This window comes from Brachyhypopomus gauderio, chromosome 9, assembly GCF_052324685.1.
Source record: "Brachyhypopomus gauderio isolate BG-103 chromosome 9, BGAUD_0.2, whole genome shotgun sequence".
Classification (NCBI taxonomy): Eukaryota; Metazoa; Chordata; class Actinopteri; order Gymnotiformes; family Hypopomidae; genus Brachyhypopomus; species Brachyhypopomus gauderio.
Genome location: NC_135219.1, coordinates 25,111,859 through 25,137,089, shown reverse-complemented (window position 1 = coordinate 25,137,089; position 25,231 = coordinate 25,111,859). Strand labels below are relative to the sequence as shown.

General features: G+C 39.0%; 3 protein-coding genes and 1 non-coding gene across 5 annotated transcripts; 2 read left to right on the top strand and 2 right to left on the bottom strand.

Moving 5' to 3' along the window:
* Nucleotides 1–693: 693 nt before the first annotated feature.
* LOC143523565 (protein TUNAR-like) lies at nt 694–12,392 on the bottom strand. 2 transcript variants are annotated; one of them, XM_077018100.1, is made up of 3 exons: nt 4,575–12,385; nt 4,282–4,400; nt 694–3,941 (listed from the first exon to the last, which is right to left on the bottom strand). In XM_077018100.1, the coding sequence occupies exons 2-3, from the start codon at nt 4,291–4,293 to the stop codon at nt 3,756–3,758; spliced, it is 198 nt and encodes a 65-aa protein (XP_076874215.1). In that variant the 5' UTR covers nt 4,294–4,400; nt 4,575–12,385; the 3' UTR covers nt 694–3,755. The 2 variants fall into 2 exon arrangements, with proteins under 2 accessions (XP_076874215.1, XP_076874216.1); XM_077018101.1 differs by lacking the exon at nt 4,282–4,400 and having other exon boundaries at nt 4,575–12,392.
* Nucleotides 12,393–13,248: 856 nt separating this feature from the next.
* Nucleotides 13,249–15,356, bottom strand: glrx5 (glutaredoxin 5 homolog (S. cerevisiae)). The gene is made up of 2 exons (XM_077018099.1): nt 14,959–15,356; nt 13,249–13,688 (listed from the first exon to the last, which is right to left on the bottom strand). Exons 1-2 carry the CDS (start codon nt 15,236–15,238, stop codon nt 13,516–13,518), a joined length of 453 nt encoding a protein of 150 aa, XP_076874214.1. The 5' UTR covers nt 15,239–15,356; the 3' UTR covers nt 13,249–13,515.
* A 268-nt stretch (nt 15,357–15,624) lies between these two features.
* clmnb (calmin b) lies at nt 15,625–24,778 on the top strand. The gene is made up of 10 exons (XM_077018098.1): nt 15,625–15,795; nt 16,276–18,379; nt 18,938–18,958; nt 19,186–19,281; nt 22,914–22,997; nt 23,081–23,173; nt 23,272–23,492; nt 23,629–23,822; nt 24,013–24,092; nt 24,572–24,778. Exons 2-10 carry the CDS (start codon nt 18,236–18,238, stop codon nt 24,629–24,631), a joined length of 993 nt encoding a protein of 330 aa, XP_076874213.1. The 5' UTR covers nt 15,625–15,795; nt 16,276–18,235; the 3' UTR covers nt 24,632–24,778.
* On the top strand, nt 15,931–16,199 carry LOC143523717 (small Cajal body-specific RNA 13). The gene has a single exon (XR_013133462.1).
* Nucleotides 24,779–25,231: the final 453 nt, after the last annotated feature.

Genomic DNA, 25,231 nt, shown 5'->3' with positions numbered 1-25,231 from the left:
GTAAAATTGAGCTCTGGGAGTTCATATGCGTTGATAGTTCTGGTAAATTGAGATGTGATGTTGGCATTTCACCTCTTTTTTTGTCACTTGGGTTTGTTGACTGAGAGTGGTGGAGTACTGATGCTCATGTCTGTGCTATACTTAAATCTGTGCTTTCATGATTAGATTTACACTTCATATTTTACACACCTTCGAATTTGAACATGCCTATTCATTTATTTATTATTTAGAAGTACATCTACTTCTGGTGTCGTGCATTTACTGAGCCTCACCCCTGCAGACTCTACAAACCTTCTATCCCCCTCACCCCCTCCTCTCCTCCAACGTCCCACCTCTACCCTAGCCACACTTGTACGCTGTTGCTAGGTCATTCTGATTTTGAATACACCTCTGTGAATCCAGGTCTTCTAGGAATCTGGAATAGACTTTGATTGCTTACTTCTTCTAATTTCTTATTTAACTCTATACTTCTTATTTAACTCTTATTTGTGCTGTTGCTGTTGTGGTCTGATTTTGACCGTAGGAGTGCTGGTTCCTGCTAAGAGGATGAAGAGTGGTGATATGAGGAAGACAAAAGAATGAGGAGGGGAGTTTGGCCGTGAGAGGAGATCATTTGAGGGAAGATCCCACAGAACTGTGCAGCTGGCGCCTGTGGGGGCGGAATCTCATTTGAATGCAAATTTTCAGAGACACTCCACTTTGAATGTTCATTTATTCAGTGTCTTTGTATAGGAACATTCATCTGAACAATTTTCATGAAAACAAACAAAGATAATGGACACTATTAATCCAGAGGGCCTGCTGGGGCAGACACAGGAACAAGCTGCTGCTAATTAGAAAAGATGATGAGGAGCATGAGGGAGGAAAGATGATGAGGAGCATGAGGGAGGAAAGATGATGAGGAGCATGAGGGAGGAAAGATGATGAGGAGCATGAGGGAGGAAAGCCTTTCAGTTACTGAATAGCTGCTTTAAATGTATTCAACCCTTGACTTTGAGGATACGGTGCCTCACTCATACAACAATGTCACAGTGTTTTCTTGCACAGCTGAGTTAAAATAATTGTAGCACTATTGTGTTCAATTATTGAATCTATAGGTCCTGTGATTTTGGTTAGGCAGTTCTGTGGCTACTTATGACAGCTTTATTACAAAGCACATGCCACCTGAAAATCCTTCATTGATTTATGAAAGAAATTTAAAATACCTAAAAATGTAAGAGAATATTTAATCAAAACCGTAAATTCTGAGTAAGAGATCCTGTAATCCATCATAAAGGCTTTGACTTTATCCCAAACAGGGTTCAAGCTTTCTTGTCATATATTTCTTATTCAAACCTATGTATAATACTCTAGGAAAAACAGACGCTCACAGATGAGTTAAGAAAAAATGACATCACTGACAAAACAAGGAGACCTACACAGGTGAAAAAACTGAGGGGCAAATCCAAAAGATCAAAAAAAAAATTTGGAAAAGACAAAAATCATACAATAGAAATTTGAGAAAAAATGCTCAGTAGTCACAAGAATTGTAACAATACCTCAATAAATATAAAGTAACCAGCTTATTTACACATTGAAATCAAGGAACAGGTGATAAGTTATTTTGGCGATGAGGACCGCCTCCTCTCCACCTGACTGCTTGGGGCATTCTGAGTATTGGAGTTCCCTTATGGGACTATGAGACTTTGATTGGAAGCTTGCCATGGGTGGTCCCTAGGGAGTATTTACACATCAGTCTAGCATGATTATATAATACTGTGCTATAGAAGGTTAGCAGGCTCAGTAAAGGGTTCAGTAGTAACCACATCCTGTCTGAGCCTCAGGAAATCAACCATCAAGAAGAAATCTCAGATCAATTACTGTAAAATCAATCGTTCTTTTTCTAAAAACCATTATACAGCTTCTACACTGAAATCCACAGCATTGTAAAGGTTACAAGTATTAATGAAACATGATTTGATGACTAAATGGTCTGATTACATTTTTTATCAAGATTAGTCTCCCATTGGAATACAGATAAATGGCAGAGAGTTGTTCGCGATCATTTGCTCTGTTGCTGATTAATGGTTGAATGGTTCTATTCTATTCATATATTGCTAAAATACATGTGAAAACAAAAGTACTATACCACATGCTGGATGCTGGATTTGTTTAAGCCCTTTTATTTTTTCACGATACATCTATAAACTTATAAATCAATGTATTCAAAATGTGTAACAAAATGTGATAGTACTTTTAATGACTTGTAACACTCACACTTTTCTAATTATTGTTAAATTGTAAATTGGTAAATTTATGGAAACAATGTTCAGGACATTTTAGAAACTGGTTCTGCTCCTCTGCTTTAAGGTGTTGCAATTTGGATGTATTTTAGCTCAGTGCTTAGGATATTATCAGTTGTTCTAAACATTATGGGTTATTTTTATTTTTCATTATCTTGCATATTTTACTAAAACAGTAAAGTCTCTCTCTTTTCCTTTTAGGTAAAACCTACACACAAATCAAGACTAAACATTTCCTTTAATATAATTATTTTAACAGCATACCATTCTGTATGCTGGAAAACAGAATGTTTATCAGTAATACATTGACATGTTGGTAAAAAGTATGCTAAAAGCTTAAAACATGTGGTAATACTTGTTGATAGCTAATGTGGACAACTGAATTTAATCAGTTAATAAGTTTAATATCGTAAAGTGAAAGAACACCCTGTTATGTTCTGTTGTGGATGCAAAATAAGACCAAAGTACAGAATACCAAAACAAACAAGGCATTTATCAGTAATTCACCAGCTATAGGCCTACTGTACTACTTGGGCGTCTATGTTACTATAATAGCACATACAGTATGCACCATAACACTTTTACATAAGGTACTGTTTATAATCCCATTGATATTGGAATGAGAAAATCTCAAGTGTTCTTGCAACACTTGAAAAATCTGACCCACATACCCAAACAAAAGCAGATAAATAATTAAAACACAAAGACAATTCCACGGGCAAGTGTTTTGAATGTTTAAGAACCAAGTCAACCTTTTATTGACCATTTAGGTAACCTATTATTACCTAATACTACAAACAGTCGGTTTGCTGATAATTTCACCTAAAACATCAAAATAAAGTTTACAGACTATGTTTTAAGGGTGAAAGTAGTTTAACATCTGAAATTAAACTTGTAAAACATCACCACAGAAAAAAGCAATGTGATATCAAAAATACTCTGGCTATATCATTAAAAAAATTCTGACTGAGTGATCAAGAATTGTCAAACGCTACTTACAGATTTTTTAAGGCTCTTTATAAACCGTAAAATATGATGATTAATGAATCAGTTGAAGCAGGTCCAAAGGTGTTCAACACTTTATCAAATGAGTATATGTACCTCATACTGCATAAGTAGCCTATATTACACACATTTTTACAGGCAGTTAATACTGTCCTAAGATTAACCTTTTTAGATGTAGTTCCTTCCCCCTTAAAAACAAACATTAAAATGTTCACAGAAAAGTTGTCCTTGGTAATATTGAAGATTATCAATCATTTGCTTGTTATACTATTGTACAACTCATAATACTGTGATAAAACAACAGAATAATGTATTCTCATAATAGGTCACGTATCGGGTGTGAGTCATCCATTATATAAAGTCCAAGAACAATCCATTGCCCCTATGTATCCTGCTATCCTAATGCTATCCTAATGTTTTGTTTAAATTAAACACTTCTAAAGTCTTTGGTAAACAAATATCCTTAGTTTAGAGTGAGGTGTAGATGTAGACAAAGATGATCACGAGTAGGTTCAGAATGGTTCCAGCAATCCCAAGGAACGCGAGGATGGACTCCTCTCTGCTTTCACACTTCTGTTCTCTTGGCTCCTCAGGGCCGATGGCATAATTTAGCATTTTCCTGTGGTGCGTGAGCAGCCTTCTCCTGAAGCCAGACTGCATAAAACATGACAAAGAATCCTTTTAAACATGAAAACAGAATGAATCACAGTGTTCGCATGAAACTTCAGAAATGAAACTTACATGTTTCTGAAAATGTCTGAGTATCATGACTTCCTCTGTTTTGAGTAAATCTGTTGTTGATGATGTTGACAGCAATGACTACTGCTATTCTCAACCTTTGGCCATTCTGTAGCTTTGCCAGGGGTTTAGTAACACTATCAGCTCTACTATTGACCATGTGACACTGTCTCAACGTTGCTGTTGCTCAGCATTGCATTATAAGAGTCCCAAAATGTCAAAATGTAGAGCAAACCATTTATTTAAGGAACCTTACCTGATACAGCATCAGGAGGATGAGATCTCAGCACAAGTTAAAGAATTCAAGACAGGATCCAAACCTGGTTCCTGTGCACCAGGTACCTTGTGGCAGGGCCAGAGTGAACATCTTGATCACTGTCACAGCACATGGACTTGATGAATCTTCATTTATATATATTATTCATTTATATATATATATATATATATATATATATATATATATATATATATATATATCCCCAGCAAAACATTAAGTTCACAGGCATAAGTATTATGGAAGTGCTTTTATCTGAATTTTGCATGCTTTACCTCCTGATGCATCTGTTGCCTATAAAGACATCATTGCCAGAGGCTGGTCTCCGAGGGTCCAAACACTTCTAATCATTACACCTTCATCTTTCGAGTACTGGCACTCTTACGATCCTTTTCAGAAGTGTTCTTGAAAGCTGTTTCGACTGCTCAAGGCATTTAAGGTTCCAGCCCTGCTGTTTCTGTCTCCCTTCCAAGCAGGTGTCAAACACACTCCATGCACCGAAGCCAATGACCTGATTCTGTTAGTAAGCCAAATCCACACAACAATGTTCCTCTCACCAACTGCCTCATATCGGAGAACCTGGGGTTGCCAAGCAACAAGCATGGAATGAGCTGAAGGATTCTGGGAAGTGAAGGCACCTTTATTTTCTAGATATTTTGGAAAAGGGTTAGTGGGCACTTGAACCAGTCACATTGCTGTTTACTGATGTTTGAATGCCTTCAGTTGGTATTCATTACTGACCAAAGCTCCTGACCTAACCTGAACTTTTTTTTTTACAGTGATGTGCAATAGCTAAATCCTAATGATAACAAAAAGGCCAAGTTATGCGAAATGTTAAATAGTTTTGCAGCTAACAAAAATAAATGTATTTTAAAAATAAATAAATAACTGCTTTTAGAGCTTTTCAGAGTGAAACATGACCAGTAGTAATGTATGTAAGCAATTTTGTAGCTCTTCTCATTGGGAAGACTAATGGATATACGATGCCTTATGAGGCTGTTGGTTCAGATGCTACATTCACACAGCCTCTGGTCTACAGCATGCAGCAGGCTGAAGGGAGACATGATACATAATGGTCAGGAATAATTCAAGAAACCTCATTTCTCAAATGTGCTGCATTAAGTTGTATTTCTAAACTCTGGTTCTAAGACCAGCTTTGAGTTTAGTATTTTTCTTGTCAGCAAAAAGTTTATAGTAATTTGATTCAAATAGGGAATCTTGTATATTGTACTGATTATTTTCACACAGACTGGTATTTCCAAATGTTTATTTCTTTTAATTTGATTATTACACCCCACAAGTAATGAAAAACCCTAAATTCAGTATCTCAAATTAGAATATAACTAGCACTGCTCAGGTGTTATGAGAGCCCCAGGTTGCTCTGATAGTGGCCTTCAACTCTTCTGCACTGTTGGGTCTGGCGTGTTGCATCTTCCTCTTCACAATACCCCATAAGTTTTCTGTGGGGTTATCAGTCATCCTAATTTGCTGTCCAATTAAGAATAGTGATATCATGGTCCTTAAACCAGGTTCTGGTAGCTTTGTCACTGTGTGTAAACTAAATCTGCATCTCCATAAAGGTCAGCAGCAGGAAGCCTGAAGTGCTCTAAAACGTCCTGGTAGATGGCTGCATTGACCATGGATGTCAGGAAACACAGTGGACCAACACCAGCAGATGACATGGCACCCCAAACCATCACTGACTGGAAACTTTACACTGGACCTCAAACAATGTGGATTCAGTGTCTCTCTTCCTCCAGATTGTGGGATCTTTATTTTTCAAAGAAAATGCAAAAATTTAATCCAAGAACATAACTCACCACTCACCAGCAGTCCAGTCCTTTTTGTCTTTAGCCCAGGCAAGATGCTTCTGACGCTGTCTCTTATTGAAGAATGGCTTGACACATGGCTGAAACACGTCACAACCCTCTCCAGGTGCAGTTATCCCTATTGCTTGTACACTTTATTCTACCTTAACTTTTCCTTCCCTTGGCCTCTCTATTAACGTGCTTAGACACAGGGCTCTGTGAACACCCTGCCTCTTTAGCAATAAACTTTTGTGTCTTGCCCTGCTTGTGTAAGGTGGCAGTGGTCGTCTTTTGGACAACTATCAAGCCAGCCATCTTCCCTATGATTGTGTAGCCTACAGAATTATACTGAGAGAACATTTAAAGGCCTTTGCAGGTGTTTTGAGTTAATTAGCTCTTTAGAGTGTGGCACCAGGGACCTCACGTACAAAGATGTAGATTTCTTACTGAAATCTGGCGTATGGACAAATCCAGAAAATGGCATAAGCAAAAGAAAATCCGGATGTATCAAACCGTGGTTACGCCAGAATCCACGCACCTTTCTTTTGTACATCCCAATCAACGTGGAATAGAGCGCACATGAGAGTGGCTGACTCCTCCTGTGAAACGCCCCCCTATAAATATGCAAATTCATTTAAATTTGCCCTGCACCGGAGGAGTTTCCTCTCTGATCTATCACAAACCATGTCTAAATGGGGAAAGAAGAGGAACTTCACCAAATGTGAAGTGGAGACGCTCCTGAATGAGGCGTGGAAAAAGTGTTTGTTTGGCACGCTGTCCTCTGGCATTACGGCAAAGCGCAAAAAGTCTGAGTGGGACAGCGTGTGTGAAGCTTTAAATGCTGTGGGGTCAGAACAATGCACACTGGCAGAATTATATAATACACATTATATAATATAATAATAAAAATATTAGTGATGCGCTCACTAGCATCAGCGACTCAATAAAAGAATTGGTTAAAATTTGAATGCTTTTTATATTGTATGGCACCTGGGTTAGGCTGCACGTTAATTTGTCCTGGCTGTGGGTCTGCTGGTTGCTCCACCACCTCTAACAATGGCACGGCATACCTGTGCACAACATTGTGCAGGACCCCACATGCCCTCACAATACGACACACCTTGTCTGGTCGATACAGGAGCATTACCCTGGTCCTGTCCAGGCAGCACCACTGGCTTTTCAGCTGCCCAATCACCCTCTCCACGACTGACCGGGTGCGAGAATGGAGAGAATTGTATCTCCACTCCCGGTCAGTCTGTGGATTACAAAGGGTCATCAGCCACGTCTGAGCGTGTAGCCGCTGTTACCCATGTTTTAAATTAATTCTTCTAAGCTGGAAATGTCTAATGCTTTTATTTAAATGCTTTAAATTGCTTACCAAGAAGCCACCCATCACACACTTCGCCAGCTTGTAATCTTATCCCAACCATGCTGTTTGTAAGGATGTACGAATCATTGGGTTGATTCAGGCCAACGTGCCACTACATTAGTAATGCACATTTTTGCATCACAGATTATTTGCATGTTTATGGAATGAAAGTGCTTTCTATTCACATAAGCAAATTCCTCCTCAGATGGTGCCTTTATAGAAATGTGTGTGCAGTCGATCGCTCGGATTACATTAGGGAAACCGGTTATCGCTGCAAATTGCGCTTTAATGTCTGCCTGGTCAACCGCTTCATATGGGAACTTTATATAATTAGCTGACATGCAGATGATCCCATCCAAAACAGCTGGTATGGCACGGCTCAAAGATGACTGGGATATCCCCGACCGGTCTGCCAGTTCTCTTTGAAACGAGCCAGTTGCCTGGAAGCCGAGCGTTGTCAGACCTGTAAAGGAACTGGCAATGCGCGACTCCTCGCGTTTCTCTCTCCAAAACTGGACCCAACTCAACACAAGAGGACAGTTCTTGGAAATCTGAAATGGCTTAAAAGCCAGTCATCATCATAGGCCAAAAAATCATAATGGTCACGGAAAAAGCACTCTCTGCAAATTCGGCCATTAGCGATATCTCCCAAGAACTCCAGCGCAACATTTAATGCATGTTTATATAATCTAGGCTAAGTGGAAACACGCTGAATGATTATTTCAGTAAGGCAAAGAAATTGTCTGAGTCATTTACTTTATTTTACTCAATAAGGGCTTACTACAATGTGCGCGTAAAGGATATCTTAATAGTTGTAATTTCAATGCATCACCTCTAAGTGACGAAATTGACGAAAACACATTAGAACATGCGTACGCCTGAAGTGAAAGTGCCGTGGGGGTACACACTTCCTCACGTTCAAGTCACATTTAGTACATCTGACCGTTTGTATACAGTGTTTTTGTACATAAGCACCATTAGTATATGAGGCCCCTGGTATCTTCAACCTTTCCACGATATTCTAGTTTTCAGAGATTTGGGGTTTTCATTAGTTGTTGAGTATAATCATCAAATTAAAAGAAATAAACACTTGAACTATACCAGTCTGTGTGTAATGAATGAGTATATGCAAGTTTCACATTTTGAATAGAATTACTTTAAAAATCTACTTTTTCATATTTTAATTTTATGACCAGCAACTGTACCAGTTGCACTCACCAACTATTTATTAAGCTAGCCCCATATGAGTAAAATCACTATCTGAACCATATTTGTGGAATACAACTGACCACAGATGCATTAAAAAATTTTCCAGTATGCCATACCACAATGTCCCCTAGTGGAGATGAAAGGTTATGAAACCTTACTTCCATATTTTCTTCCCTCAAGAAACATCACGTACTACGTCATGTATATTACTTTGAATACATTTTTAGTAGCTTAAAGCCCCATGTAGTGATTATACAGAAGGTGCTTCTCAAACAGTAAGCCAGGTCACAAAACACAGTACTGTTTTATTATTAGTAAATCATTTATATAAATACATAAATAAGAGAAAGCAAACTATAAAGATGTCGAATGATTTGTTAGTTTTTCTAATGTCAGTGTTATTCTACAACTTTGTCATTTTGGTGATTACTTTGTCAACTGTGAAACACTTCTAACTCTCATTTTTACACATATACTACATACATACCAATATGTTACATTTGTCTTATATAATTTTGTTGGTTTTAATGGCAAGGGTGAAATGACGTCTATTTTATCCTTCACGTCAGTCTTTGGTAAAGCATTACCTCTCAATAAGCAATAATCACCTTTTAATTGTTAAGGTAATCACCAATGTAAATTCTCTGCTCCTTGAGAAGGTGGTCTTGGTCTAGTTCCAAACAAACTGTGGCATGGTTCATTTGTGGTGAGAATGCACCCAAGACAGGTGGCTTGTTGTGATGCATTTTGGTGTGCTAGGATTTGTCTGTGTGAAATCTAATCAAACTAAGATTTTATGATCATTTTGGCAATGTACATGTGCACAGGTTAACTATTTTACATTTTTCTAGACTCTGGCCTTACACCATCACATTTCAGGGGGTATTTGTATCTTGTTGTTAATCAGCTCAGATTCATGTGGGTTGTAGGAAAACACCCTACAGTACATTTAACAAATGCTCTTATGGCATATTTTGCATGTATTAATACATTTGAAATGCAAAAGACCAAATTCAATTTACACAGGCACACCATATATAGGGAAGACCAGGGACAGTTATAATACTTTTTGTGATTTTTTCCAATAAATCAAAAACCATTTACACTGGAATAGCCAATTTGCTGTATTAGGAACTCCAATGTGTCAACTACTGAAACAATGTATTTAAGTGGGTTTATGAAATATGTACAGGTTGTAAAATTGATTTAAATACAGTCACTCCAATGGTACAACCGTGCCCCTGTTGCCACAGTGGGTGTTGGAGCAAATGGCGTACGCATAAAAAAATCCAGATGTATCAAACTGTGCGTACGCCAGAATCCACGCACATTTCTTTTGTACATCCCAATCAACGTGGAATTGAGCACACACTGTGACACGCCCCCCTATAAATATGCAAATTCATTTAAATTTGCCCTGCACCGGAGAAGTTTGCTCTCTGATCTATCACAAACCATGTCTAAACGGGGAAAAAAGAGGAACTTCACCGAATGTGAAAGTAGAGACGCTCCTGAATGAGGTAGAGGTGCGGAAAAAATGTGTTTGGCATGTTGTGGCATTACGGCAAAGCACAAAAGGTCTGAGTGGGATAGCGTGTGTGAAGCTTTAAATGTTGTGGGGTCAGAATAATGCACACTGGCAGAATAATATAATGCACCTAAAAATATCAGTGATGCGCTCACTAGCATCAGCGACTCAATAAAAGAATTGGTTAAAATTTGCGCTGCGCATTAATTTGTCCTGACTCTGGGTCCACTGGTTGCTCCACCACCTCTAACAATGGCACGGCATACCTGTGCGCAACATTGTGCAGGACCCCACATGCCAGCGCCACCGGCTTTTCAGCTGCCCAATCGCCCTCTCCACGACTGACCGGGTGCGAGAATGGAGAGAATTGTATCTCCACTCCCGGTCAGTCTGTGGATTACAAAGGGTCATCAGCCACGTCTTGAGCGCGTAGCTGCTGTTTCCTAAGTAATTTAACAATTACCCATGTTTAAAATGAATTATTCTAAGCTGGAAATGTCAAATGCTTTTATTTAAATGCTTACATTTTGTTACTTACCAAGTAGCCACCCGTCACACACTCTGCTAGCTTGTAATCTTATCCCAACCATGCAGTTTGTAAGGATGTACTAATCATTGGGTTGATCCAGGCCAACGTGCCACTACATTAGTAAGTTTTTACATCACAGATTATTTGCACGTTTATGGAATTAAAGTGCTTTTTATTCACATAAGCAAATTCCTCCTCAAATGGTGCCTTCATAGAAATGTGTGTGCAGTCGATCGCTCGAATTATATTTAGGGTTGCATTATCGCTGCAAATTGCGCTTTAATGTTTGCCTGGTCAACCGCTTCTTAATGGGAACTTTATATAACTAGCTGACATGCAGATGATCCCATCCAAAACAGCTGGCATGGCCCGGCTCAAAGATGACTGGGACATCCCCGACTGGTCTGCCAGTTCGCTTTGAAACGAGCCAGTTGCCAGAAAGCCAAGCGTTGTCGCTGGCAATGCGCAACTCCTCGCGTTTCTCTCTCCAAAACTGGACCCAACTCAACACAAGAGGACAGTTCTTGGAAATCTGAAACGGCTTATAAGCCAGTCATCATCATGGGCTAAAGAATCATAATGGTCACGGAAAACGCGCTCTCGGCGAATTCGGCCATTAGTGATATCTTCCAGTAATGCCAACGCTGCCATCTCCCAAGAACTCCAGCGCAACATTTAATGCATGTTTATATAATCTAGGCTAAGTGGAAACACGTTGAATGATTATTTCAGTAAGGCAGTGAAATTGTCTGATTAATTTACTTTATTTTACCCAGTAAGGGCTTACTACAATGTGTGCGTGAAGGATATCTTAATAGTTGTAATTTCAATGCATCACCTCCAAGTGTCGCTAATTGACGAAAACACATTAGAAACATGCGTACGACAGAGGTGAAGGTGTCGTAGGTTTACGCACTTTCTCACGTTCAAATCACATTTCGTACATCTGACCGTTTGCGTGAAACATAGCGTACGCCAGTGGTTCCCAAAGTGGGGGGCGAGCTATTGCAGGGGGGGCGCGGAGCTTGGAAGTAAAACATGTGCACATGTGTCAATATTGGGGATGCACCGATTCCGATATTAATATCTGAAAAAGTTCTAGATCGGGTATCTGTGACAATGTGACCGATCCATAAAAACAGATCTATTCAGTCTAATTCTATGCTTGTATTGCTTGCTTTTCGGAGTTAGTTCAACCTTAATACTCGCGCTGGTGGTATTCCACTTAGTCCGTTTATTTGCTGGTTGACCAAAATAAACCTGGGCTCCAGGAATACTTCACTGTTCATACATGAACTGGTGAGTTGTCCGAAGCTCATTTAATGCGTTACTTACAGAAATAAAATAAAGAGCAGTGGTCTGACTCGGTCTACGGCAGAAAGCTAAAAAAACAACAATATTCCATACACGCGCTCAATTCGCTCCCTTAAAGAGACAGTACACATATTTCTGGCCGTTACATGCTTTGTGCTCTGCGTGATGTCTGCGCTTGCAAATTAGCTGCATATGTATAGCTGTTTCTCTTATTTCATCTCCTTATTTATTTTTAATTATATTTAGAATTCTTGAACCATTTAAAAGGTTTCTTGCAGTTAATTTTTTTCATGTTTGACCAAAGTTGTGAACCTATTGTTTTTGTAAGTTTTCAACACATCCCTAGTCAATATGGGGGGAGGGGGGGGGGGGGTGTAGGGGGGGGGGGCACAAAAATATTCTCATCTACTAAAGGGGGGCACGGCAGAAAAAGTTTGGGAACCACTGGCGTACGCAATGTTTTTGTGCGTACGCACCGTTCGTACATGAGGCCCCAGGGATGGTGCAAAGTCGGTCATTAAAAATATCTCTTTTAAAAAGCCAAATTCCAGTGCCTACAAACCCTGCCTGAATATTTGATGGTGTTGCAGCCAGGGGAAGGGCACTCTTCACAATGGTTGGCAGATCATAAATGGTCATTGTCACTGACTACTTGGTTCAGGCACGGTTGTAACAAGGCGTTACAATCGTCCCAGTATCACCAGTTATGTTTTCACCTCATGTGAACGAGCCTGACTGCTAGTTGGACACATGTTAATCATTTCTAAATTTAACTTACAAAACAGTAATTCTAATAATACTTATTTGGATTCATAGATATTTGATCTCAGGACAGTATCCAAAAATACCTCTGATAGAAAAGTTACATTTTTACCTAAAAAAAAAAAAAAAACACTTTTGGTGATTACCTTCTCTGGGAGTTTCAAATGTGGCTCCTTTTTTGTTAGTAAGAAGACAGTCTAACTGAGCATGTGCACAGTGAGTGTAATCACTCTAGCTTGTATCTGTTTGGAGGAATTCAAGGTGTTACAACCGTCCCACGTTACAACTGTCCCTGGTCTCCCCCTACTAAAGAAAAGACTGATTTCAGGTATAAATATTTAGAACTTGTATATCCTTTTCAGTGTGACTGGAAACATGACATTCATGTGTTCATGTTCAGACTACCCAGTTCACCACAGAACAAACAATATTCACTTTAAAAATATTTTACTGACAAAAAGTAGACTACCCAACACTACATTTAATACATTTTGAAATATACATAACTTTAAATATGCTGTGTATTACACAAGTGTTTGCTATGAATATAAAGGTATACAACTTAAGAAAATTGTGTAATACAGTGCACATCTGTGTGCAATGTTCTGAGGATTTGTTTACAGTTTGGTCTTCAGTAGGTCATTACACCCAACTTTTATAGAAGCACTTTAATTCATACACCCACAACTGAACAAATCTACTTAGACTCTTTTTCTGTGTCCAGAAGTGCAGATCGGATGCCCAACTTCTGAAGTTCTTCAACCAAGTCGCCACTCTGATGCATCTGTAGGAGGATGTCGCAGCCCCCAACAAACTCTCCGTTGAAGAAGACCTGAGGAATCGTTGGCCAGTTCGAGAATGTCTTCACTCCTTTCAGAAAGAACATGACAATTTAATTTCAAACCTGATACATAAATAAAACGTCATGTTGGAATGAAAATGTGTCAAACTATCCGCAATTCACTCGTTAGCTGTCGTTAGTTTGCGGCAGCTTCTCAGCACTGTCTAGTCGTTAATGCTCAGACGCCAACGCCCAGTCACTTGTGCTGCACAAGACTGATAAAGCAATCTGAACACACAAGCTCACTTCACCTTCATCCGTTTATCCAGGGCTCTTCCCCGCATGTTTGACATCAAAATCTCACAGAACGAATCATAATTTGTGAGGCCAATAGCCGTCCACTCGTTTTAACGTAGGTACTAGCCGTTTTATTCCTGACCACCACAGTAGTCGGAACATAAGGGCAGAAAATTGGGTAGTTTGTAATGTTTGTCATGTAACTAGCTTGCTGAGAACGAACTAGCTCTTCCCACGTTTCTCAAAGTTAACGCTACAAATGCCATTTTATCAAGTTTTTTGAGTTACGTACCTGGCATATAAATTTCATTGCATTGTAAACTTCTGTTTTTTCCGGACTCAGAAACCCTGTCTGGCTCTGCGGATTCCCACCAACAGTTAGCTAAGCTAGTGACATTAGTCTAATTAGAACAACATTCCCCAACACATCCATGAATATAACCTACCTCACCAGATTAACTCCACCAGGGTCACATACATTTAACTCCACCAGGGTCACATACATTTAACTCCACCAGGGTCACATACATTTAACTCCACCAGGGTCACATACATTTAACTCCACCAGGGTCACATACATTTAACTCCACCAGGGTCACATACATTTAACTCCACCAGGGTCACATACATTTAACTCCACCAGGGTCACATACATTTAACTCCACCAGGGTCACATACATTTAACTCCACCAGGGTCACATACATTTAACTCCACCAGGGTCACATACATTTAACTCCACCAGGGTCACATACATTTAACTCCACCAGGGTCACATACATTTAACTCCACCAGGGTCACATACATTTAACTCCACCAGGGTCACATACATTTAACTCCACCAGGGTCACATACATTTAACTCCACCAGGGTCACATACATTTAACTCCACCAGGGTCACATACATTTAACTCCACCAGGGTCACATACATTTAACTCCACCAGAGTCACATACATTTAACTCCACCAGAGTCACATACATTTAACTCCGCCAGAGTCACATTCTGCCCAACACGAACACATGACGGTCCGCGGTCAGAAGGACCTGGCGGGTTTGGACTGACCTTGTCGAAGGTCCTGGTCCTCCAGAACGTCGTAGGCGGCGTAGTCGTCGACCCCGTGCAGCCGGAGGATCTGGACCACGGCGTTGCTGAAGCCGCACATGGGCTGGAGCGGAGAGCCCTTGAGGAACACCACCACCTTCTGCTGCTTCACCAGCTCCGCCACGCTCCTGCTACACCAACGGGCCCACACGTACACTAACTCTCCACTTCTCCGATTTGACCTGTGAAGCGATGTCACCGCCCGCACAGAGCCAGACGTCAGCCTAAATATATTGTTCATGTTATATATGAATATATATATGAATATAGATATGAAATGCGAAGAGCAATAACGCAAAACTAGTATTTTCCCTCCCAAGACGCCACAACCTGTAGGACTTTTCAGGAGCGCCGCCCTTAAATACAAGATACGTAAACCAGACGCTGATTGGTCCGTGTATTGCTCATGTATCTTTTTCTCTTCTGCGATTGGTTTAAAAACACGTCAGTTATAACCAACATTCGTGACCGCACATCCGCTGAACGCAGTTTGGGCAGATCCGCTGATCTTCAATTCATATGTGCGCGAAGATCCTGAGACGAAGATGATTTGATGATCGTCGCATTTGCGCGGACACGAATTATTTGAAACTACCTCTAATATTTCTCAATGTTGCCATTGTAAGACATTTTACGTCGGCTTATTTTGAGCTTTAACTTAATTCGTGTTCAGTATGCTACTTGGTTGATTATATATATACACATATATATATATGTACAACGAGCAAAGTGTTTCGGGTCATGCAGTATGTTGCAGGCAGTATCAAATGTGTGTACTATCGCTAGTTGGCTATTTAGGTAAGTAGCAGTACTGAATTTGACTTTAAACACATTACATGTATTACAGTCTTATACCTTTAATATAGCCAGCTAGCTAATAAGAAGTACTGGTTGGCTAGCTGTAAATGTTCTTGTTTGAAGCTTGTGGTGACAAATGTGCAATGTTGTTACGCAGTCCTTTCACATTAATTGCAAGCGACTCAACAATATTGCATATATTAACGGAAGAAGTGAAGGCGTAACCTCTGGAGGTTTTGAGGTCTTACGTGCGATATTCTTTTAACACTGAACCCTGTTTCCCACGGCGGTAATAGTGGGCCGATACTGTTACCTATCCACAAACAGGAAGAACAAAGACCGAGCACTTCGATATTGTCTGTTAGGACAAGCTCACCTTTCAGACACTTTTTGTTGCAACAATATCCTATCTATCCAGTCTGTCCTATCCTAAGATTGTCAGTGGCCAGCTTACACACTGACGTTTTAATCTCTCTTTAGGTGGATCTTCTGACTGTGCCTTGTGATCCAGTTTGAGATATTACAGAAGGTGAAGAGGTTGTAGTTGCTGAACCAAGAAAGGGGTACATATGTATAGGAGACATATGTAAAGCAGTGCAAGTGCTCACTGGATAATTTGTTTTGCATTAAAGCGTTACAAATCAGTGGTCAGAAACGATTCTCCTGAATGATTAATTATTCATTTATTATTATTCATTTTTTGACTATATACAGTTCAGTTGTGTTGGATCTAGCCTGAAATTTACTTGGCTTGATGTAACTGAATCTCAACCAAGGAGGGCAACAAGCCAGAGTAGATAGAGTCGACACAAAACAATGGTGTAAACCAGTGACAATTTCACTGGGATCTGTTGTATGTTTGAGAGGATAATGGGATTTGCTTCAGCTCATTTTATGTGGAATTAATTCAGCAACTACTTAATTTTAAGAGGAGAAGCTGTCTGAGGAGACCACCCATTCATACATAAGTAGTTCATTCATACTTAAGTAATAATTTGCTGGACTTTGAAGCATGTGGTTTTCCAAAATGTATATCCTTCATTTAACAGCAGTGCATAGTGATTTTCACATTTCATGCTGTGTAATAATAGGTCACATGAATAAAACTGTATTAAAGCTACAGGAAATGTGTATGTTGCTTTTACCATAACATTCCATGTAATGTATAAGGGATGTGTGCTATATAATTAATTTAAAAGTTTTCAAATCTCCAGTACCATATAGTTAGGAACAATACAATGCACATATAAATGGGCATTTGCATTTGAAACAAGATATGGTATATTTCAAGCATTTCCGTAGCTCTAAACTGTGGACAATGTTTGATTTGCAGTTCTTTCTAAACTTTTACATCGTTGTGTTTGCAATTCATCAATTAATCACAAGTGAACCTCATATCAATAGTTAATAAAACTTTTTGAAAGAAAAGGTATTGAAATGGTTGATCCAGGGTAGAATCAAACACAATTCTAGCTTGTAAAACCACAAATTGTAGTTTGCACTGCTATGAAGTATTATTAAATATTTTCATTGTTTTGACAGTCATACAGTGAAAGTTGTGACTTTTTTGGAGTTATTGAGATTTTCTATGTGCAGTCTATTGTTCATTGTTGTCAAAGGAAGTGTAATTAATATTAGAACAACTCTTTCAACCGAGGTATAAATTATGGTGGCTGCGAGTAGACATGTAATTAACTTCCAGTAGATATAGCTAAGGTTGTCTATCCTGTTGCCAGTTTGCTCAATCATCCATTATTTATCTAATAATGAAGATGGTCTTTTGGGGATTAATGTTTACCACCTGTGTTTCTTTATATAGGTCAATTATTACTTTCCTTAAAGTAAAAGCTAAGAATTTAAAGTATTCACAATCATAATGCACAATGCATAAACAAGCTTCGAGAAAACTATAACATATTTTATTAAAAATAAAAGTTAAATTAATAACACTAATAATTAAATGATCCAAGGGAGACTGGAATTGTTATAACTTTATAAAATCTTTAATCTTTATCTTCTCTTTATCAGTCTCTGTCAGCCTCTGTTATTACTGCAGGGTGGTTCTGTTTAATCAGTGTATGATATATGTTCAAAACATCCTTTACTGTTTACTTGGTTAAAGTTTTTTTCAAGTTGTAAAAATTTTTTAATCTTTAATGCATTATTTTCTCATTTTTTGTAATAAAATAACTGCATATATAAATAGCCAAATAAGCATTTAATTCACATACATTTTTTGTGTCTTGGTAGGGGCTAATTTGTTAATTACTGTATGTAGCATTTTCTTTTGAGAAGCTGCACACCAACTGTGCATTAAGCTCTGAAGTGTTTTTGAGTGCATTCCACAGTTATTGCAGTGATTTCACAGCTGCATTCATAGGGCATGACGTAGCGTGTACGAACAGGGTGTGTCTATGTGCCTTGTGGTAAGTTCTGCATTATGTTTTACATTTGGCCACAAACTCTTCACTCTTGTCTTCTAAATCTACCTTCCTGTTTGAGATGTTGTCACCTGCAGGCCACTCGTTTGATTATGCGAAAGCTACTGCATCACAAAGAGAGAAATGTCCTTCAAGCCTCTCAGGTAAGTCAGGCAACACTAGGTTTACTAGATTTTCGTATAGGCAGCCTTCAGTACCTGCTTAGATTAATCTGATTACTAATTACTACGTTTTTTTTCTCCTTTTTGACTCCTATTAGATTTTGGTGCCGTTCTAAAATAGCTCCTTTAGCATCTTGTGACAGGGTAAACATTATGAACAATTGTCTTTCTATCTTTATATTTTTTTTAAATGTAGGGAATGAGTATGATAGAAAATAAAGAAAGTTTGCAGTAGTAAGGTCTGATTTTATTGCCAGTGTACTAATATAGTATTGTTGTCATACTCCTCAGGCTACAACTAATTCCAGCTAATACTTGTTTGCACCTGCTCTCACTGCCTGTGTGTTTTCAAAGGAGTCCTTCAACAAATGTGCCTATTGAACACTACATTTACCAGTTCTCAATATCAGCTAAACTAATTTAAACTGGATGTTTACAAGCCCTTATGGAAGGCCCTCTGCAAATGTACCTGCATTGTAAACACACAACTGGTTTGGTTTATGTGTTTGACAAGTCTTATTTTTGTTATATTTGACTCAGCTTCTGAAGATGCTAGAGAAGGTATCCGCAAACGAACCTTCACTCGATGGATTAATATGCATTTGAAAAGGGTGACACTTTTTTTCCTTGTCAACTAACAATATTCATATTAATTTGTATGAGGTTTCATTATGGTTCTTTACCCACACTTCCTATAAAGGGAATTCAATCTGTTTTTACCAAACATGGAACATCTGCATTTTAATGGAAGCCTAAATGAGCAACCAGATTTTGTTCTTTTCTCCCAGTGTGACCCTCCTATGCAGGTAGATGACCTGCTCACAGATATTCGGGATGGGAAGATATTAATGGCTTTGCTAGAGGAATTGTCAGGATGTAAAATGGTGAGATTTTGCTTAATTGGTGTCCTTTTAAATATTGTGCTTCATGTGTCAGCCAAGCACTGACAAATGATTGATAATGATGATGACTTCATGGCTTGATTGTGTTGGTTAGCATTTAAGATATCATATCTCTGATGCAGCATATTTAGCTTGCCTCCAAAAAACATACTTTAACAGCACATTTCTAGCATTAATCCTTGGAGTGCAATACATTGCCACATTTTTGATATATGCATGCATCAAATCTGAAATTAAATTGTGACTATTAAGTGAAAGTGTAGAGTTTAATCTTTAAACTGTGCATGTGTATATCAAAATTACAACTATGTTTCTATTAGAACTTTAGAATTATATTATATATCTAATTATATATTAGATCTGTTTCTTACTGTTTCTTATACACTGCAACCTTTGCAATGACCTTGTAATTCTCTGCTGTCAAATACTGCTATTCAGTATTGGATTTGATAGAGGTTCAGTAGTATCACGTTTCGAGAGGCTCTGCTGTTTTAAAGTATTTGCTGTAGGCCTTAGTGCCTTTTACACAGATGCAATTTCCCCCTCAAAGCACTCTTGCCAAAGCTAAAACAAAAGATTTTAATAGTAGGATTCCAAATGGAAAGAAGCGGCTTCCAGTATTTCAGGTGCAAAAAATGGATGTATCTTTGATGTATGTAAACACCCTGTCAAACCACAGTTTATAGGTGTTATTATTTAAATATAAATTTGACGTGGTTCTAATGTTACAAGTATAGATTATTTTTCTTTCTTTGAGTTTCCTAACTTTTTTGCCTCTGTAGCAACATTTGGCAATTTAAACACATTTGTCATAGATACATCATTAATGCTCTCAAACATCTTAATTAACATTGACTGTGTATAAACCTTTAATGCCCACTGAAAAAAGTAGGAAGTTTGCAGGTAGCATTTGTTCTTTCAGGCGTTCAAGGGTTTCTAGAAAATACTGAGAAACTGGAGTATAGTTTCTGTTGGGCAAGCAAATGCAGATACAATAGGATGGCTACAATTGTTTTTTAATAAACTTTAGAGAGAAGACAGAATTGGATACAGTGGGGGTTATATTTAGTGAGATTCCATGTGGAATGAGGGAGGTGTCCTGCTGAAATTTAATAGTCAACTGAATGGAATAATTGAAGTATGGGGTTAATTTATATTACAAATTTCTTGTTTTTAGTACAAGCTTTGAATCGAAAAATGTCAAATCGACTGCAGATAGCACATTTAAAAGTAAGTTATTTGTAATTCATCAAGAGTAATATGATCTATTTCTTCAATTAGGTTCTTGAATTTTCCAAAGGTAGCTGCTGTTTGTCTCATCATTCTCCTCCTGCATTTAAAGAGACTAGTTTGCACTGACCAGCAGTAGTGGTTATAATATTTGGATTAAAGTTTTGTTGGAACCCCTTTGGAATGATGATCTTGAACATCTTTGAATGAAGGTAATATGGCTGGTAGCTGTAGTCATTGTCCAAGGCCATTTAGCCAATTTAATGACTAAACTGGAGAAATCCAAAGAAAAAAGAAATTATCTACATTCTTGAAACCTTAGAATGACAAATTTGTATTTTCAGCCATATCAAAGAAGTCAGGAAAAGCATAGCAAATCTCCTCCGCACTCAGTTCCATAGAATAAATGCTATGAGTTAAACAAATTTACACAACCTTTGTTGTTCAACTTTACATGTATCAGGCTACTTTGTGCTATTCTATTAGACCATATGTACTACTGTCTATATTTGACATTTTTCTAACCCTTACAACCAGTGGCGGAGCTAGACTTTTTTTCAAGGGGTGGCCAAGGGGTGACCAAAGCTTTATCCGAGGGGTCCACGGGGTTTGTCGACGGGACAGGTGGGGGGGGGGGGGGGGGGGTGGCTTGAGTGTAAGTTGTCGACGGGGGGTGGGTTGTGTCGAGTGTTAGCTGTCGACGGGGTGGGGGGGTTGGCGAGTGTAAAATGGACACAAATTAAATATTATGTCGCGATCGACCGGTCGCCAGTGGGTAAAGTTACCATTTCCAGTGGGGTGGCACTAGGGGTGGCACAGGCTCTGTTGGGGGGGGGGCATTGCCCCCCCCACTGCTTACAACAGTGCTTAATTTGTAAATCAAACGATGCCGGAACGCAAACAGCGGCATGAGACAAGGTCAACTGAGGTCAACAATGTCACCGGATCGCACACAAAACGCAACGATTAGGCGCACAAATGTCAATACTTTGGCCTAAATTCCAGCACTTTTCAAACCTGAAACACAATGCAACATTAAAATTAAAATGATCCTTCCCCTGTTTTTGAGGGGTTTCTTTATATTACCACATATCGTTTCGGACAACACTGCACAGAATGTGACGCGTGAGAGGTGTGCGGAGTCGCACGCTACGGTCACTCACGAAAGTATAACTAGCTTTATAGGGGAGACACGGAAAGGCATCGCTAAAAGGGAGAGCTCTTATGTGATTTAGGAAGCCTGAATGTGGATCTTGTGTTTAAAAATGTATTTTATATAATTATTTGTTCAATTAATTGGTTCAACGCAGACAGATTTCTTCATAACTTATAATTAGTAGGCTTGAAAGTTACTGGATCAAGGCAGACAGTTCCCGGAACGCACCCTTCAAAATGAAAGAGTTCCCGGATCTTGTTCCGGCAGGATCCGGCTCAAATTAAGCCCTGCCTTACAAAAAATAATAACAAAACACATTCATTGATTGTTTGCTTAATCTTGTATTTACATATATTTATATACAGTATTGCACAAATGCTTTCCTTTGTCATTTGTACATTAATTGGTTTTCTTATTAGATGAACTAATAACCACAGATGAACTAATAAACTGTGCAGCACTGTGAAACGCTCGCGGCAGAGTGAAGGATGAGGCACGAGTCCCACGGTCTCACGAACGTTACTTTATTTATAACAAAAATAGCGCAAACAGCGCACATAGAACACGTACATATAAAGACGTGTTAGACTCAAACAAAGACGAGCACGGGACACTGCGCGAACGCACATTAAATAGACAAACCACATAAACCCCGAGTGATGACGAGACGAGCCACAGGTGAGACGAATGAACACATTCAGACGTAACCGCACCCACGGAGATCCACAGACGCCAACGACTAGACGGAGACAACGTAAACACACGCCCAAAAGGGAGGGGTCAGGGGCCGTAACGTGACACACTGAGCTTTGTAGATAAAATTAAATGGCAGGATGACTAAATAGAATCCATTATTGCAGTTAAATTTGTATCTGTCTTCATCTTTTCAAAATATGGCTCTTCAAAAAAGTGTATAAACTGATATAATGTGGGGTCTAGAAAAATCTTGAACTCATCTTGAAAGGTCTTGAACTTCACATCATTGCTGTAGCAAGAAATGAAAATCTGTGGAGGTGAGATAAAACCTCACAAAATAAAACTGATACATACAATGTGCTCATACATTTTCTTCCCCCATTGAAACTGTTATGTGCTTTTCTTGGGAGGTGTGTGCTGACATACCTGGCTATGTCCTGTGTGCCTGGGGGATTGAGATGAGAGAGTTTGTTTGGCAGAGCAGAAAGGCCATTAATCACTATGGAGATTGTGATCTCAGATTTCTTTCCAGCTTTACAGGTTCAGACCATCTACAAATTATATTTTCAGTCTCAACAATATTGTGAAGGCTCTGGATTTCCTTGAAGATAGAAATGTGAGTTGCGTTAGCTTAAAATGGCTAATTTTGATTATTATGTCCTCATATCTGTGATTAATATGTATGTGTTTTCATTTTAGGTGAAAGTTGTAAATGTAGAAGCTGCAGACATTGCTGATGGCAGGTCTTCGGTTGTACTAGGGCTTATCTGGAATATCATAGTTTCATTTCAGGTAGAGAATAATGAATTGCCCTGGAGCTTGTGGTTTAGTATATAAAAATTTTGCTGAATTTTATAAATTTGAACAGACTTGTACAATTTCTCCAACAGTTAAAGGAAGTGACAGGAAACCTTGAGAAAAGGTTCTCATCTCTGTCTAGCCTTGCTTCTCTACCTAAGAGTGACTCCTCTGCCTGCAGCTCTCCAGCGCCCCCCAGTGTTGAGCAGAGCGACACTCATCTCTCCAAAAGTGGCGGGTTGTCTAGTCAGCCCAAGTACCGCAGCAAGGCCATTACAGCACTGCTGAACTGGGCAAACATGTCCACTTCACTGTAAGGGCTGCAGGAGCTTGCTTCTATCTGAGTTATACTGAAGACTTACTGTGTTCACATTGTGTTATTTGTTGCTGTTGTTGCTGCTGTTTACTGCTTTTATGTGAAAAACGTAAAACATTGCTTTTTTCTTTAGATACGGTGTAGAGGTCTGTGACTTCAGTGAAAGCTGGAGGGATGGTTTAGCATTTCTGGCCCTTGTAAAGTGTGCCAAACCTGAACTGGTGGATATGAATGCAGCTCTGTCCACCAGTCCCAGGCAGAATTTAACAGATGTCTTCACCTTGGCAGAGCAGAGTCTAGGAATCCCAGCACTGTTACAAAAAGAAGGTAATGAACATCTAAAACCTTCCTTCACTTATTCTGAAGCTTAAATTCCACAGACATTTTCAGAAATATTTAGTGGTTTACAATGAGAAAAGATTTTAGTTGGCCAATAGTCAGGGTACAGTACACAGAGAGTGCATGATATTACCTTTTATATATAGTTTAATGTACAGTTAATTCTGTACTGTTGCAGACATGATGGTGTGTTCCCCAGACGAACAGTCTGTCATCACATATGTGGCTCAGTTCCTCAAATACTTTCAAGATAAAGATGTGAGTATCTTCTTAATCATTGCTAACATAAAAAAAGCATGTAAGTTCATTGTCATACAGTGAAAAACATAATTAGGCATGTCAAATACAAGCTCTTTCCTTTTTAAATTTGCTTCCTGCATATATTCAGGTTGATTTATCCAACGTGAGTCAAGAACACACATTTAACTCCACTAGTAACCGTCGCATTTGTGCACTAGCCAGCCCTTCACTGGATTCTCTGAAAGAAGATCAGGGCTGTTCTTCTGACTGGCAGAGAGAGTTTTCTGCTCTTCCTCAGAATATGGACATGTCTGCTTCTCACCACTGCCTACGTTCATCTGCTCTTTGCAGTGATATATTGCCAAGGAAAGAGAAATTCATCTTCTCAAATGGACTCTGTTGTTCCACTGAGGGACTTTGTTGGAGCTCCTTGTCAGAGTCCAAGAGCCATTCAGTATGTATGGAGAAAGATGATGAGTGCTCTTCCTATGTTTCAGAGGAATCTGTTCTGCTTACCCTGGACTCAGATGAGGAAGATGCCTACAGTTACATCCTAGAACTGGAGCACCACGAATCTGAGCTTCATGATGAATCAAGCTTACAGCTCAGACTATGTGCAGTTGTAAATGCCCAGAAAGCCCATCACAATTTGCATGAAGTCAGTATACTTGATGTATATCAAGGAGAAAGAAAATGGCACTACTTATATCCCTCTGTGGAGATTGCAGTGCAAAGCCTCCAATCACTATCCGAAGACATACAAAATCCTGAGAAGCACACACCAGAAGCTAAGCTCTTATATACTGAGAGCATTCCTACATGCCATAAGAACATGGGATTGGCCACAGATCCCCCTACATTTAGCCAAAATGATAACAAGTTCCCTGAACTCAATACTTATGAAGTTGATCTTCACAATAGTTTTGAGACAGTCAGAACTTTAAACAAAGGATGTTCTCCTGAAACAGAAGGAAGACTACACAATAAAGCCTCTGGCGACTATATGGATACAGAGTCAGTTTCTGTGAAGAAGAGATCTTACTCAGAAAATGCAATCAGACAGGAAGAAAATCTTAGTGAGGTTAAGTTCATTATGCAGAGCAATCTAGAAGATGGAGATTATACGGAACTAGGAAGCTGTACACATCAAAGTAATT

Coding starts and splice junctions, on each gene's coding strand:
- glrx5 (XM_077018099.1), bottom strand. CDS start 15,238: ATGAACAATATATTTAGGCTGACGTCTGGCTCTGTGCGGGCGGTGACA. Junction 13,689..14,958: donor GGACCAGGACCTTCGACAAG/GTCAGTCCAAAC, acceptor TCTTTCTGAAAG/GAGTGAAGACATTCTCGAAC.
- clmnb (XM_077018098.1), top strand. CDS start 18,236: ATGTTTTACATTTGGCCACAAACTCTTCACTCTTGTCTTCTAAATCTA. Junction 23,174..23,271: donor ATATCATAGTTTCATTTCAG/GTAGAGAATAAT, acceptor TTTCTCCAACAG/TTAAAGGAAGTGACAGGAAA. Junction 23,493..23,628: donor GCAAACATGTCCACTTCACT/GTAAGGGCTGCA, acceptor TTTTTTCTTTAG/ATACGGTGTAGAGGTCTGTG.